The sequence below is a fragment of the Macrotis lagotis genome, chromosome 1 (assembly GCF_037893015.1).
Source record: "Macrotis lagotis isolate mMagLag1 chromosome 1, bilby.v1.9.chrom.fasta, whole genome shotgun sequence".
NCBI lineage: Eukaryota > Metazoa > Chordata > Mammalia > Peramelemorphia > Peramelidae > Macrotis > Macrotis lagotis.
Window position 1 is genome coordinate 205,356,907 of NC_133658.1, and position 17,615 is coordinate 205,374,521.

A 17,615-nucleotide genomic window follows, 5' to 3' on the forward strand; every position below is an offset into this window, starting at 1 on the left:
GGGAGGATGCTAGTACCCTGGACAATTATGAAGAAATAAGGAAAAAGGAGTGGGAGTGGGGGAGAGGGATTGTGAAAGAAACCTGTTTTGTAGTTATAAGGAGTACCCTATAAGGCTTCAGCAAAAAAATGACATTCCTGAACCAGGAAGAATTGTGAAAAAGGAGAGGTTAGAGCTGGGGGTTTCCAGGCCCTTGATTAGATGGAAGATAAGAGAGGTATTTCCTCTTCTTCTTGGTTCAAAAATTCCTTCTCTACCTTGCCTTAGGGTGATCAGTTTCAATTTAGACATTTCTACTTCTCAACTCCTTAGATAATGGTTTATAAATGAGTGACTTAAAACAAAAATAAGAGATCTATGTGTGCTGGGGCAAGCAAGTTCTTGGTCTTACTCATTTCTTCCTACACAATTGAACTATCAAATATGAAACCTTTCTCAAAGTGGATATTGTCTATATTGCATCTGAAGACATATTTACAGTGTCTCTTTACCTTTTGCTAAAAGCCTTTACTGGACACTTACTGGGTCATGTTTACTTTGAAATACCTATGAAGACAAAGAGGTCAAGAAGTCTTGAAGGCAGTTGGTGATGCTTGATCATAGATCACAAGGGAAACTAGAGCTAGATGTACATAGATCAGGGTATCATTTATAGAAAGATGACAACTGAACTCATGAGAGCCAATGAGATTACCAAGTGAAATCGATGTAGGGAAAAGATGTAGAGAATTGTGAACTACTAGAAACAAAATTTGTAATCTTAAAGGCTGCTAAATCTTGTTAAATTAGGTGGAGGCTCCTTATTCTTGAGATGTAAATCAACTAACATTGTTTCATTGTTAAAAGTAAAATTTGTATCTGGCTTCAACCCTCTACCTACCTCATTCTGGGTCCAATAAGGGAATCCACCTTTTGCCCTCTGGATAAGGGGCATGATCATAAAAATCTGGGTTGGACTTCTGCTCAGGGCCAGTCGTCTCTGACTCTGGTCCAATCAACTCTGCTTGACTATTCCTTTAACTCTTTCTCTCTATTTACCTACCACTTTCTTATGTGTTGTAACTTCTTTTTAATAGATCTTTATTTTTCTTTCCACACCTGAATTACTGGGTCTGAGTCATGATTCGTTGCATGGCAGCAATCAAACCCAAGTAGCCAGTGTCTATATTTTGGCAAGCCAGCCAAGATAAATTTCTGACCAGACCTGGGAAAACTGAATCAAGTTCCATAGGTGAGAAGCACACTCCTTTTTAGATCCTAGATTTTTAGAAAAGTAGGAAATTCATTGAACCTCCAGCCCTCCTTCTGTGTTCCTTGCTTACCCTCCTGGGAAAGGGTAGCAGGTTGATGTTGAGAGATTAGCAGAAGCCTGGCTCAGATGTGACCCAGGTGATAATCATTTTGGTTTCTACCACCCTTATGTGGGCCTTCCTGCCCTATATTGTCCAGACTGACTGGAGAAGGCAGTGCTGAGTTTGGTTCATACACCACTGTGGAGTGAGGATTGTTAAAGAAGGACTTTTGTGTATGTCCTATTGATGTGTTTGCCTATCTAGAAGTTTAGTAGAATTAAAACACGGGGAAACCCTGGTACCAATGCCCGCCCCCCCCAACTGTGTGTTTGCTCCTTGGAAGGAATTAGATTTGACAAAAGCAAAACACCTGAGCTCCTAGAAATTATCTCTGGGTGAAACTCTCTTTCTCTCTGAAATGCTCTCTCTCATTCTCTGTGACTTCCACCCTCTGTAGGGGGAGGGAGGGAGTGAGAAGGAAAATATTTCTTTTTAGAATTTAGAAACCCAAACATATATCTCATATGAAATGCATGCGCCTTATCCAGAGGACAAAGGGTGGATTCCCTTATTCCTTATTGGACCCAGAATTAGAGGGTTGAAGCCTGAGGAGATCATGATACAAATTTTACATTAAACAATGAAATAATGTTAGCCAATTTACATCTCAAGAGTAGGGAGCCTCTACCCAATTTCACAAGATTTAATAGCCTTTAAGATTAAAAAAGTTCCTTCACTGTAGGAAGGATAAGATTCCCCCAAAACTTATTTTAGCCCCTTCTTCTTGGTTTGGGGAGGAGGGGGGCTGGGTGAATGACCATGTTTTCCTTAGACTACATGTGTTTATCTATTCCAATCCCATTCCTTAAAGACTTTAGCCCCATTCCCTAATGACACCCTTGGGAGGGAAAAGGAGAAATGGGTAGTTTGATTGAAAAACTTCGTGGTCAATTAGTTAAGAGAAAAAGGAGAGGAATAAAAAAGCAAAGATAACTTTTTCTGGGACTAGGAAATTCAGATTTCATCTTTTAATTAAGCCTGTGCTAATAACTAATATCTCTGTAATAGAGTAACTGGATTTGAACTTAATAAAGTTATTAAGAAGGCATTTAATTTTAACTATTGATGGCTATTTCAAAATTCTAATGAATATATATATATATATATATATATATATATATATATATATGAGATTCTCAAGAAATCCTCACTCTAAAAATTATTTTTTGACTGGTCTTAATTAGTACATGCAAAAAAATTATATATGTGCTTGTGGGTGTGTATTTTTAAACATCAATAGGATATTTTCACATCACTCTCCACTGGCCTTGAGAGGTGGGAAAATGGTTCTAAATTTTGAGATTTTGATGCTGGCCAGGGTGTCCAAAAATCTCTCCTTGGTAAATTTGAAATCTGAAATTTAAAAGCATTGTCTCTGTGTTTGTGTCTGTGTGTTTCTGTGTGTGTAATTCAGATCTGAAATAGTTATAGTTACCTGAGTTAAATGCTACTTCTTTTAGTTTGAGTCTTGAATTTAATTACTTAAAAGGATCTAATTTAAAATTAATTAATGAAGTTGGGATCTGAGCTTACTCTGTCACTAGAGAATCTTATACCATTTGTACTATGAAAGTTTGTAAATTGCAAAGTTTGTGAAATGATCTCAGCTGTGAGCTAAGCTTTTGTTAACCTAATACTGACAGACAGGACAGCAGTATTCAAATTATGTTAATTGAGACTTCAAGGTTTAGTAAATGTAGACTTTCTGCCCTCAAGAGGTTTGGAAGAGGGCAGGAAGGCCTTTGAAAGGAAAAAGTCACCACCTTGTGTTAAAAAAAAAAAAAAGAACTATCTGAGAGCTAAATGAGAGTAATTTAGTCACCTTTGAAAGTTCTGTAACAAGTCTTGAGAATTTATATGCATTATTAACAAGGAAAATATAATTGGGATATACTGTATGTCAAGGAATTTGGGAACATTGAATCATATATATATTTACTGATTTTTTTGGGAAGAGAAATATTGTACTAAATTTTATATTCTGATTTGTTTTTATGTTAAATTAATATTGATAATACATTGTCAACAATCTCACAAGGTTTTTTTGTTGGTAAAGGAAGAAAGTTGTTAACAGATGTTTGTGGAAAGGAATATATATGTATATATACATATGACTAAAAGTAAAATCTACTTAATATCTATTTATTTGAAAATAAGAAAATATATTTACATTGCCTAGCAGTTTTAGCATTTTGCTCTTGTTCTAAGGGAAATGAGATGTTTAAATAAGAATCTTATGTTCAATATAAATTGATTATGCACACACACACAAACATATATATATATAGATATATAGATATATATACTTAATTTTAAAGAAGTTGAGAATATGGACTCTCTCATGGTAGCTGCAGGCAGTTGTAATTGACTGAACATAGCAATTATGTGGTTCTTCTGTAAGGCAACTTTTTTTAAGAAAGATTTTATTTATTTTGAGTTTTACAATTTTTCCCCCATTCTTGCTTTCCTCCCCCCCCACACCCAACAGAAGGCATTCTGTTAATCTTTATATTCTTTCCATGGTATACATTGATCTCAGTTGAATGTAATGAGAGAGAAATCATATTCTTAAGGAAGTATGAGATAGCAAATAAAGTATGAGAAAGCAAAAATTATATAATAAGATAATGGGTTTTTTCCTAAATTGAAGGTAATAGTCTTTGGTCTTTGTTCAAAGTCCACAATTCTGTAAGGTAATGTATTGACAAATAGGATATATTTATCAGTTATATGATATTCTTTTGTAACTTCAAAGAAATTATATTTACAATGTTTAGTTCTCTTGTGAACATGTAAGCTATTTGAATAATGTTAAAGTCTGGAATTAAATTGCTTTGAAGGGATGGAAAGGGAAATATCACAAATTATGACCCCTTCTGGGATAAATTTGTGGATTCATGCATAATATAATGATGGAAATATTATTTTGTAAAATTTAATAACTCACGTGTTAATTGACTTGAATACTTGACTGTTTTTACTATTGTTTTATTGCATTAGAATCAATAACACATGTTAGAAATTTAAAGCAACCTAAGATGGTCTAATGGTTGTAAAGAATTCTGAAAGTAATAATTTGTATTTTGAACATAGCTAGTAGTTAAAAGTTTATGCATAGAAGTTTCTAGCTATATATGTAAACTGAGACTAAACTGTGATTACTTGCTTTGAGAGAAAAGCACCTATGTAACATGAGAAAGATAAAATAACAACGATAACTTGAGATTTCTCTGTGGCAATCTCTAGCCAATTGTTATGTGAGAAGTATTAACATCTAGTATTTGAAAATAAGAAAATGTATTAACATTGCCTAGCATTTTTAGCATTTTGCTCTTGTTCTAAGGGAAATGAGATGTTTAAGAATCTTATGTTCAATATAAATTAATAATATATACTTAATTTTAAAGAAGTTGAGAATATGGACTTTCCTCCTAGCCAGAAGGAGATGTTTAAAAACATAGTTAATAACTAAATGGGTTCATTGCAAAATGTTTATTTTCATTTAAAAAATATGAATTAGGGTTATTGCCTTTTTACATCACAAAATCTGTTTATTGCATTTCATTTATAGCACTGTCCTTGGGTACATGAGCAACAATTGATCCCTGGATCTTTTACACCAAATTATAGCCTGGCACACTCTTGAATCTCCTTAGTGCTCAAGTCACCTGAAGTTCTGATTATAGATAATTGCTATATTACAATGTATTGATAATTGATCTGTCTGACATCAAGTATGTTACAATAGACAACAATATGCCAATGAAGCCATTAGTCCTATAGGGTGTGATGTTAAATATTGCAGATAGAAAGAATGACCCTAGCCTCTCCTGGGGTAGGATTCTCTTAAAGGAATCCCTCACCTGGCTCATTGAAAAGGATTGTCTGTAGGCCTTCATAAGGGAACATATCCTTGTGTCCCTCTCTGCTCTATCTACAAACTGCCGTGATCATTCTATGTGCATCATAATTAAATATGAGAGTGAGCCACTGGAACACTATCTTCTAAATTTTAAATAATTGGCAAGTATTTTGTCTTGGCCTTTTAACATAGTACGTGACTTTTTATCACAACATGTTCCCTTAAGGAAAAGAAATATCAGTATGGCTGTTTATATCAGGATAATGTCTATTGATTTATTTTTAAGTACATTAAAAGAGAGATTTATTCTTCAACTGGAATTTTTGTTCATTCTAAACATGGCCAAAGCAAAATAGAAAATTTTGTTGCAAAATTACCTTTTGGACGTGTACAGTTTTTAAAATGTGTTTTCGGTATATTTATTTAGAGGGCGGAGCCATGATGGCAGCATGAAGGCAGCATTTCCTGGGAACTCCTTACCCCCAACCTCCAAAAAACAAACCAAACAAATGATAGCTCTAGCCAAAATTTAGAGGGGCAGAACCAACAGAAGGACTGAGTGATACATATTTCACCAGGACTGGGGGTTGGAAAAAAAAAGGCCGCTGCAGCAGTCCAGTCCAGAGATCACCAGCAACAGCTTGAATGGGCAGGGAGAGAATTCTGCTCCACCAGAATGAGTTTGGACTGAGGAATACTGGCCTCAGAATCTACAGTGAGAATTTGGAGAAAGCAGCCTGCACCCCCAGGGGCGGTAAGGGAAGTCTGCAGACATTTCTCTGCTCTCCCTGGTGGTAGGACTGTTGTTTGCCTACACTCAGACCCAGGTCCCAGTTTGGGCTTCCATACTAAGATAGCTGAATCCCTCTTTATAGCCCCAGGGCAGAGGGAAGTGGGGGATCTACATATCAAAGTACACATAAGAGAGCATAAGACCTTGGAGAAATAAAGGTCCTAGTTGGGTGTCCTCCCCCACCAAAAAAAAAAAAACCTCAAAGCCTTGGAAGTGCTGTCTTGGGATGAGGAAATGAGTAAACTACAGAAAAAGAAGAATCTGACTATAGAGAATTACTTTAGTCCCATGGAAGATCAAAACACCTACTCAGATGATGACAAAATTGAAGCTTCCACATCCAAAACCTTCAAGAGAAATAGAAAATGGGTTCAAATTATGGATGAGCTCAAAAAAAAAAAGACTTTGAAAAGCAATTAAGGGAGATGGAAGAAAAATTGGGAGGAGAAATGAGAGCAATGCAGAAAAATCATGAAAACCAAATCAAAAGCTTGGTGAAAGATATACAAAAAAAATACTGAAGAAAATAATATATTAAAAATCAGTTTAGGCCTAATGGAAAAAGAAAAACAACAGGCAAATGAGAAGAATGCCTTAAAAAGTAGAATTGGCCAGCTGGAAAAGGAGATAAAAAAAAGCTCTCTGAAGAAAATAACTCCTTCAAATGCAGAATGGAACTAAAGGAACCTGATGACTTTGCAAGAAATCATGAAGAAATAAAACTCATTATATTTATATATACTATTTTTGAGCTTTTGTTTACAACTTATATGGTACTCATTAATGAGTCTGTGTTATATTGGAACCCATGTTCTTATAAAAGGTATTTTGATACTGGCTTGGGGTCATAAAGTATAATTATTGCTCTTTACACACCTATTTTTTTCCTTATTATTAGACCTCTGTTAAATAGCCTTCTCTGTTATAATATCTCTAGGTTTTTCTTGCTCTATCTTTCTCCCCCCCTTGGGTTTTGTTTCTCTTAGCTGTATAGTTCCAAGACCAGCCTCTGCAGGATGCCAGTCAACTTGCCAGCCAACCATTCTCTGGACCCTGCCTCAACGCATTCATCTCCAAATGGGCTCTTAAAGTCTCAGAAGAAACTGGATCCCAAATAGTTTTAATGGGGGGGGGAAGATGTAGGGAAAAGATGTAGAGAATTGTGAACTAGCAGAAAAAAAAGGCTGTTAAATCTTGTTAAATTGAGTGGAGGTTCCCTACTCTTGAGATGTAAATCTACTAACATAGTTTCATTGTTTAATGTAAAATTTGTATCATGATCTCCTCAGGTTTCAACCCTCTACCTAATTCTGGGTCCAGTAAGGAGGAAGGGAATCTACCTTTTGCCCTCTGGATAAGGGGCAAGATCATAAAATTCTGGGTTGGACCTCTGCTCAGGGCCATATGTGTCTGACTCTCTGACCCAGTCAGTTCTGCTTGACTGTTCTTTAATCTCTGTCTCTCTCTTTACCTACCACTTTCTTATGTGTTGTAACTTCTTTTAATAAATCTTTATTTTTCTTTCCCCACCTGAATTCCCAGGTCTGAGTCGTGATTCATCACATGGCAGTAATCAAATCCAAGTAGCTAGTGGCTACAAGATAGTATAGAGGAAGGAAGGAAATGTTTATTGTCTCTTATGTGTTAAGCATCATGTTACATGTAACTAGTATCTCATTTTATCTTTAACAGAACCCTAGGAGTAGGTGCTACTATTATCTCCATTTTTACAGTTAAGGAAACTGAAGTAGAGAGAGGTTAGGTGACTTTTGCAGGGTCACTCAGCTTGTAAGTGTCTGAGACAGGCTTTGAATTCAGGTTTTCCTGATGTCACTGTCCTCTGTTCACTATGCCACCTAGTTGTCTCTTTCTAGAGGGAAAAGTGAAGAGGAACCAGAAGAGATCAATGAGGACACCCATAGTTAGTAGATGTGCTTTGGCTTATGGATCCCCTTTAAGTTATCTTATTTATTTTATCTTCATATCAGAATTACTTAACTGTTCTTACTGTGCTTGATTTTCAATCCAGAGTTCTCAACAAAGAAAGGACCACAGAGTTCTCAGAAATTTGACCATTTTGAATGCATACAAAGAGCTGCTTGCTTATGTCCATGCATATGGACAAGAAAAAATTGTTTGATAGCAGAATTTATGTTTCTCATATAAATGATAGAGCCTATCACATATAGCCTTAGATTAATAACTGTATTACTTCCTTGGGCAAAGATTAAGTCTTAAGGGGATTCCTTTATCTCAATATACCTCTAGTCACCCCTGGATTCAATCCATATTCCATTCAGGCACCAAAGTGATTTTCCTCAAGAACAGGTTTAACTACGTCACCCTTCATTCAACAAACCCCAAGGTTTCCCTATCACCTCCAAGATGAATTATAAAATCTGTTTGGTATTCAAGATATCTTCATAACCTATCCACTTCCCCAATATACCTTTCTAGTCTGGCCTCCTTACTGTTGCTCAAACAAAAAAAACACATCACTCCACTCCAGTCATTTTTTCTAACTTTTCCTATGTCTGGTTTCCATGTTTTTTTCCAAGTCTTAAATAAAATCTCATCTTCTACAGGAAACTTTCTCTACCCTCTTGTCTTTTAAATTTTTTTTATTTTGTCTTCATATAGTTTATTTATTCACAGTTGTTTATCTCCTCCATTAGACTGTGAGTTCTATGAAGGAAAGGATTATATTTTGCCTCTTTTTGTACCCTTCCCCCTGACCTCATACTTAGCATCATGTGCTTTTCAAGAGGGAAAAGTGAGGAGGAACCATATTCCTGGCACATGGTGGGCTGCCTGACTTTCTATGATCTCTATGATCATTATCTCTAAGATCATTACAATTGCATGGGCCACATTAATCCAAGGCAAAGACCTAGATACATATTTTCTATCACCAGATGGAATAGATTTACTCTTATGCCTAAGGGTTTTTTCAAATTACTTCTAATATAAAATTTCCTATCCTGTATGATCATAGTTTCATATACATATATATATATATAGACATACATGTATATTTGCAGAATTATGCATAAATTTTTATTGCTATATTTTAATGTAATTCTAAGTTCTGTTGATCTCTGTTCACACGAACCCATTCAGCTCTGTGGTTAAAATATGAGTGTCTAAAAGAATGGATTTGTCTTTCAATGTTTATGATTAGAGGATGTGATAAGATTGGAAACTGTTTCTTTGACTTTTATTGCACTATTTTAAGATGAGGAAAGAAGTCTTTCTTTCTCAGCATTGCAAAGTTCAAAACAAAACTTTACTTATTTTTTTGTGATTGATCTGGGCCAAGTTGAGAAAACTCCATCTCAAGGAGCTGTCATGACAGGGAATACTAGTTGTGTGATAGTATTACAAAGGTCTATATTCTATATAGCAAAATTTTCTTACTGGTATCAGAACTAGCATGTCCTTATAGAGCCTGGATAGCAGGCTTTGTAGACATGCATTATATTCTGCTCATATCTCACTAATTAATATTCAATATATTTGAAGAAAAGAATAATTATCATTTTACATACCTTCGATGAGAAGCATAATTGCCAGTAATATGTCCAGAGCCATCACAACCGGGGGTGGGGCACCTATAATTAAAATTGTAAATGGCATCATTTACTTGGGAAAAAAAAATCAAAATGTTCAAAAGTTAAGTTCTCAAAAAGCACTTTCCACACTGAATTCTCAAAGTCTCTCCTGTCACCTATCTCTGTAGAAATTGTATCTGGTTGAACCAAAGTCTGAAACTTAAGTCATTAAAAATAAAACACAATTCCCAATTACAAACCTTGGGTTAAATTCCACCACCCAACCTGTCATCACAGTTCCAAGTAGGAATGTTCAGGAGAGAGCATTCTGTAGCTCTCTGAACACAGAACAATTTTATTTTTCTTAAATCATCAAACTATGTTTTTGAACAATTATGAGCCAAATTCTCTCATTAATACTTTCAGAAGAAGTGTGGCACATGAAAAGAGGGCAAGATTTGGAGTCAGGACTTGGTTTAAGTCCTATCTGATTGGTCCTAGTTCTATAACACCTTAGTGTAAGCTCTCTAAGACTTTGTCAGTCAGTCAGTCTATCACAAAGAAGTTGCAGTTCTCCATCCAGATCTGTGGAGGGAGTTTCCATACTGGAAGAAATAACAGATACTAGCCATGTCATAATCTTTTAAAATTTAGTAAAATGCAATTCTAATAGGGCTTGTTCCTACAGTGAGTTGGATATGCCACAGGTCAAATCTTGCCTTTCTTATAACAACAATGTGGTTTACTTACATTAAACACCTCATGTAATAGCTTGTAAAGAGGTGTAACTCTTGGCCTTTATCCCTAGTATTATAAAAGAATCTAATTGTACTCAGTCTAACATTTGGTTACTATGAAAACCAACACAAGAGGTCCTAAGATGTTCAGTGACCTAGGTTCTAATGTGGTCTTTCTTTCAAGTAGTCTCTGTTGACATAGATCAATTTGATTTCTAGTTCCTTTTAATGTGACACTCCATTTCTTGGGCTGAAACTTTGCACAGGCTGACTGTCACCCATGCCAAGAATGCTTTGCCTTCTCTTAGTTACCTTACCTTCCTTCCTTCAAGAATCAGCTCAAATCTCACATTCTACAGTATGGGATTTGAAGAACTACCTTTGGCTTACCTTCCAGATAGTCTGTCTATGTTTTTATCTAGTTAACTACATGTTGTTTCCACTATTAGAATATATGCTCTTTGAAGGCCAGGACTTTTTTTTTTTGTTTTTGCCTTTCCTTGTACCCCAGAATTTAGCCCGCTAAATACTTGTTCTCTGAGTGATTAACTGGCTTAAAGTAGTAGAAAGCTAAGTTCTCTGTGGTCAGGACTTTTTTTGTTGTTTTTTTTTTGTCTGTATATTGACAACCCTTCTTCAGTACTTTGCACATAGTAGGAATTTACTAAAGGTTAATTGAATATAATATAATTGAATTAGTTGATTTTTGCTTTTCTGAATGACCATTTGTATCCACCAAAATGGTTTGTGATTTTATTGTTGATTCAAATATTTAACCAAGCTATTTTATCATAGCCTTTGTCATCTAGAAGAATTTTTAGAACATATTGTCTCAAACAAATGATGCCAGCTTTGGAACCAGCAACCAAAAGTCAGAGACCAACAGTTGTATTTTTTTTTTTTGTGTGTGTGTGTGTGTGCTTTTGTTTTAATTACTGCCATGAGCTCTCTAATGACTTATAGGCTGTCTTACTGACAAGTTAGCAATACAAGTCTCACAGCACTCACCATGAAACATAAACAGGTCAGGTGTTAGGGCAAAACGTACTTTTTTTCCAGTTTCACTTAAGACCTTAAGTTAGTGACACTAAACAATATCACCACCTAGTGGTGAAACTATAACTTAACATTTTCTCTAGGCAACTGCTGAGTGCCTGTTTTTTATCACAAAGTAAAATATAGTTTAACCTGGTATCATTAAAATGATTTAATTATCTTTATACAGATCACAAGAGATTTGCATTGTATTTCAGAATAGAAGGGCACACTTGATATCAAATACTGAGAATAGGCCAGTAGAAATAACAGCTTGAGGCTTTGGCAGCAAGGAATCTAAATTTCTCAAGATGAGGGACAACTTTCAATGAACAAAATAGAAAACGAAATGAAATGCAGACCAATTTTACCTGAATTCATTACGAATGTCATGCTTTGACATAGGGATGTGTGAAAGCCTGTTGTAATTTTACACTGCTCTAAGTCAAGTTCAGTCTCAAGCAGGGGAATGTATAATTCTAGACCTCACAGGATCCTTGTCATATCATCTTGAAGATTTGAGGTTAGTTAAGGGATAGTCCCCAGAGGAACAACCCAGTGGAAATGGTTTTCCCCAAGCATTTTTTCTGGAAGCCAGTAATAAATAGGTAATTGAGAAATGGGTTTCATATTAATACATTTTTATTTCAAGTGGATAAAAAGTTAAGAGTAATCAAAAATAAAGGCAGGGAAGAGGAAGCGCCAAATAGGGATTTTAAAAAATAGTAATATGCATATTGGTAAAAGGCTACTTTAAAATGAGCACAAAGACTAGAGTTTTAACACTTACCTATGCTTTAAAACACATAAACACACACACAGATTTTTGGGGGAAATGCTTTAGTAGCCTATTTTCAAAATAATTTATTTGGTAAAATTCAACTGGTCAACTGGTCAACTCCCACTCCTCATATTTTTTTAGGCCACTCCTCATATTTGATTGCAGGAATGAGCAGAGCCTCCACAGATGAGTATTGCTTTCCTACAAAATCATGGCCTTCAGCAGAGGAAAAACTGTAACTAATAAAAGTCATTGTTCCTTAGAAGAAACTGTGACTTTATTAAAGTTTTGTTCTGAGAATTTACTAAAATGGGGAAATTGCTTCTTGGCAGCCAGTTATTTATTTTTGATATTAATTTTCCTTAAAATATTCCTTTAAGTTCTTCCAAATTAAAACAGTAAATCTATTGATTTTAATATGAGCCAAAAAGTCTTTAGAAATATTCATTGGATTTTTATTGGCATTTTTATGATATAATACAGGGATTATCATTTTGTAATTATACATTACACCATATTATGATACATCTGATATTATATCATATTAGGCTTCTATATCATATCAATACATTGTCATATTGTAATAGAATTATAATATGGAACATATGTTACTGTTAAGGATGGTGAGAGTTTCCTCACCAGGGCATATTCTATATCAAAAGTTTGAACTAAGCATTTATTTGTTATTTGGGCCCTTACTCTCAATGGTTTGGGAAACTCTACCCATGTAAAATTGCATAGTCTTGCAGTTGCCTAGGAGGGCTAGGAGGTATTGGGCCCAAACAAGCAATCCATTTCCCTTTTCCTGGAATGTATGAAAACATTCACCTCTGCCTGCTGGAATGTCTAGTTTCATCCAGTACTTTGTTCAAACATTGCCATCTTGAAAGAAGTTTCCCTGATCCCTCTGAGTGCCTCCCCCCCTAATAAAATGTGTTTTTTTATAACCCAGAAGAGATTAATAATGCTTAATGACATAAACAGTAGAGTATTAAATTCTTTTGTGGCCAAGGTCTGTTGGTTTTCATTTCTATGTTGCTAGTGCCTACCCCAGCATAATGTTGGTGCAAATATGCTTGTTCCATGTAACATAACTGAATGACCTGTCTTGGTTTTCATAATGAATTATATATGTTGCCTCCACTTTGCTTGTTTTATAAGTTGTCTCTATCACCAGCTATACTGTAAGCCCTTTAAGGTCATAGACTATAACCTTTTGACTTTTTATCCACAGACCTGAATTAGTGCCTGACATCTTTACCAGACCTGCTATTTCACTATTTTAGGGATCTTCTGGGGAGGAAATACCAATGCAGATCAGCCTAAGAAAGCACTGAGTAATATAGGAGCTTGCTCATGGTCCCACACAACCAGTAAGTCTCAGTGATAGAACTTGAACTCTGGCTAGCCTGACTCCAAAGCTGATCCTTACACCATTGCTATTCTGCTGTTTCCCATGAAGGAGAGCACACACATACACACACACACACACACACACACACACACAAAATCCATACAGATATATGTATACACATATATATGTTTTTAGAATCAATATGTTGAATGCAGATATATAATAACACATAATAGAATAAGAATCATTTATACTATATATGAACATCTAGGTGGCACACTAGGCCTGGAGTCAGATAGACTCATCTTTCTGAGTTCAAATCCAGTCTCAGGCACTTACTAACTATAAACCTGAGCAAGTCCCTTCACCCTGTTTGTCTCAGTTTCCTTTTCTGTAAAATGAGCTGGAGAAGGAAATTGCAAGACACTCAAATTCTCTATTAAGAAAACTCCCAATGAAGAGTTGGACATGACTGAAAAATGACTGATATAACAAGTAACTATATAAATATTAAAACATAGAATTTATAACTATTGCAACTTAAAATGAAGTTCCTTTCCTATTGAGTAAGATTTTAAAATACTTTTCAAAAGAAATTTCATAATAAATAATAATTCATAATAAACACATAAAAATTTCATAATAAATTTCACTTATCAAAAACATATTTTCCTTGCCAAGAAAATCCAGAAAAAACCAAACCCCTGAAACTTTTTTCTCTATCTACTTACAAACATACAAACACAACTTGGTTCATCTCACCAGAATTCTATATGTAGGAATCCTTAGGTTCATGATGTTCCTGTGGATTCCATCATCCCTGCTGGTTTTCTTTAGGTTTAGAATAAAGGCTCTTTGGGTTTGTTTTTCTAATCATGGTTGGAACTTAACCAGTATGAACTAGACCTTCCCTCATGCTAGTGATGCTACACTTTGCAGACTGAAAAACAAACCCCAAAAGGCATGTGAAAATCTGCCTTTGCATGTACACCCAGTGGGGCAGAGACACTGAAAGATATCTGCTATTCTGTATATTTGTTCCTAGTTTCACTCAGAACTAGGGAACATTAATTTCTAAGTATTGATTATCTAACTTTAGCATCTTCTAACAGTGTGGTGAAACAGAAATAGGAGCCAGGGGCACTAAGTTAGAACCCTGGCCATTATCACTTCTTTCCTGCTTATCTCAGATCTCTGCCCGCATTCTAATCTGTTCTCCACAAAGACACTGATATGATTTTCCTAAATTATTCTGACCATGTTCTCCAGCTACTTAATAAACTCCAATGGCTCCCTTATATATAGAATCATATATACACTTCTCCATCTGGTATTTAAACTACTTCAAAGTCTTGTTCTTTTTTATCTTCCCAGTCTACTGATTTGGAATTTTCTTGTTAAAAATGAAGGGGCATGCTATTTCCTTTTCCAGTTCATAGAACACATGAGGGAACTGAGGCAAATAGGGTTAAGTGACTTGCCCAGGATCATGAGCTAGTGTCTCAGGAAAGATTAGAACTCTTGAAAATGAGTCCTTGTGACTTCAGGACAGTACTATATCCACTTTGTCACCTGGCTGCCTCACTTACATGTTGGATATTTTCATATTTACTGTAGTTCAATCATACTAAGCCTATTCACTAATTCTAGACATTATATCCAACTTCCTTTCAATCCCTTTGCACTATTTCCTTTGCCTGGAATGCTCTCTTGCGTCACCTCTCCCTCTTAGAATTCCTTGTTTCTTTTCATGATGCAGCTCAAATACTAGATTCTCTGGAAGATAATTCCTGGGCTCCTCACTTAAGTTTACTTTTTTATCTGTCTCATCTGATTTTTGTATCTGATCCTATTCATGGACACATTAGTTCCCCACTTAGAATGTGATTTCTTTGAGTGAAGGAAGCATTTTGATTTTGTTTTTCAATTTTCAATACTTAGCAGAGACTAGAATATAGTAGTTGTCTAATAAATGCTTGATGAGTAATTGATCCATTGATTTTCCTTTTAGCAATAGTATGATCTCTCAGTTTAGTTTTCAGGTTTTTAAGAAAAATCTATAATTCCTAAGATTTCTCATCTGGGAAAGGACTAGGTAAGCCCAGACAACTGCCACAATCCCTCTAAGTTCTAAATTTGTGAGTCTGGCAATTTTTGAGAAGCATATGAACTAACCTAGTTTTTTGAATGTAAACCCTTTGAGGTAGATAGATGGCTCATGATTAGGGAGCTGAACCTGGAGTCAGAAAGACCTGAGTTCAAATTTGACCTCAGCTATTTACTAGTTGTATGACCCTGGAGAAGTCACTTAACCTCTTTTTATCATAGTCCTCTGGAGAAGGAAATGGCAAGTAATTTTTTAAAAAAAGAAAACACTTTGCCAAAAATAACCCATGGACAGTACTGGATTGTTATAGGCCACAGGGTCATGAAGAACTGGATATAAATGGACAACAAAGTCCATGAAGGCAAGTATAGTTTCATTTCTTTTCTTTGAATCCTCAGAGACCAGCACAGTCCCTAATATACCTACTGAAAATTTCAAAATATTTGCATATTTCTGGACTTTTTGAATTCAAGATATTCCCTTCCTTATTCTGTGTTTCAGGAAAAATCTGAATTAAAACAAAACAAAACAAGAAAAAACAAACAAAAGCTCAAATTTTATTTCATATAAAGCAGAACAAAGATTTAGAGTTAGAGAAACCTCAGAAATCATCTATTACAACCTTTTTTTTTGGTAAGGAAATTAAAGCCTAAAGGGTTTAAATTACTTTTCTCAGTCAAAAGATAGTGAAGATCAGATCTAGATCCAGGTTTCAAAGGGAGATCCTTTCTCAACTACACATTGTTGTTGAGGGGGTGATTATTTGGATTCCCAAAAGCTTCTTTACTTCAAAACAGTACTCACATCAATGCTTCTTTATACTTAAAGTGAGTTCCCCTAGTGCATTTAATGCCTATTTACAGAAATTAAATTTGCATCTAACTTTTCAAGGGAAGGCCCATCCCCTGTGAAAAATGAGGCCTACATGTGATTACTCCTCACCCCCTGTAGATAGGATGCTCTACGAGCCTGTTCTGAGCAGCTTGCTTTGGGAAATAGCAGATGAGGCTAACTGTGTTCCCATAGAAACTTCCTCCTCTTTGTCCCCCATGAAAATCTGTGCAAATTCTCAGCACTGAGGCAGTTGGACCAGCATGGCAAAGTGATTTTCCCCCCTAAAGATTAATTGTAATTTAGTCGTTTTCTTTGTTTTCTGATTCTCATCCTAGAAAGGGGTAAAGTGTCTGTGAACTTAGATGTGAAACAAAAAAATCATTTTTTATGTTCATTCATCTATAACTGAAATCTAGCACTCCCTTCAATGATTAATTCATAAAGAAAACTATTTTGAGGAATCTATAGACTTTTCCGGATTGCCAAAGGAGACCTTGATATGATAGATTAAGAACTACTCCTAGGATAACAGAATCAGAGTTTTAGAGTTGGACAGGAACATAGAGATAATCTACTCTAGTGCATCAGCAAACTGAGGCGCAGATTTCTCCAAGATCATGCAGGTAGTGTTATGGTCACTGACACAATGCAGGTTCTTCAACTATGAATCCATTGCACTTTCTGGGGCAACGTACTTCCTTGTAATCTTGTGGACCAATATTAAGTAGTAGGCTATTCAAAACAACATTACTTTTCTCCCCACCCACCTCCCCAAAACTAGTGGTCCTCTGGGATAAAGTATATTTATATATGTATTTGTATATGTAGCGTATATGTATATGTATATGAAAGAGTACTGTATCTATTAAGCAGTCTTGAAATTTGTATAGTCATTGCAAGAATTTTTTTTTAATTTTATTTATTTAAGACAATAGAGTTAAGAGCCCAAAGTCACACAGCTAGGCAATTATTACTGAACACAAGTCTTCCTGACTCCAGGGCAGGTGCTCTAGCCACTGCGCCACCTAGCTGCCCCTCATTTAGAGAATGTTAAAGATAAGGTTAAAGAATAAATCTCTGCTCCTGATCTTAGCTTCAGCTATTATTGTGTCTTTATTTGTGGCTAGGTGGCCTATGGTCACAGAATTCAGGTAACCTTTCTAAATTTTTTTTAACCTCTTATAACCAATTAAGTTATAAGTTGGAGGA

At 35.4% G+C, this 17,615-nt stretch overlaps 1 protein-coding gene across 1 annotated transcript in view; it reads right to left on the reverse strand.

The window, feature by feature from the left end:
• Positions 1-17,615, reverse strand: part of MYT1L (myelin transcription factor 1 like) — a 268,994-nt gene that overhangs the window by 87,660 nt on the left and 163,719 nt on the right. The window contains exon 14 of the mRNA XM_074209574.1: positions 9,556-9,618. Coding sequence (XP_074065675.1) covers positions 9,556-9,618 — 63 coding nt within the window. The remainder of the gene's footprint in view (positions 1-9,555; positions 9,619-17,615) is intronic.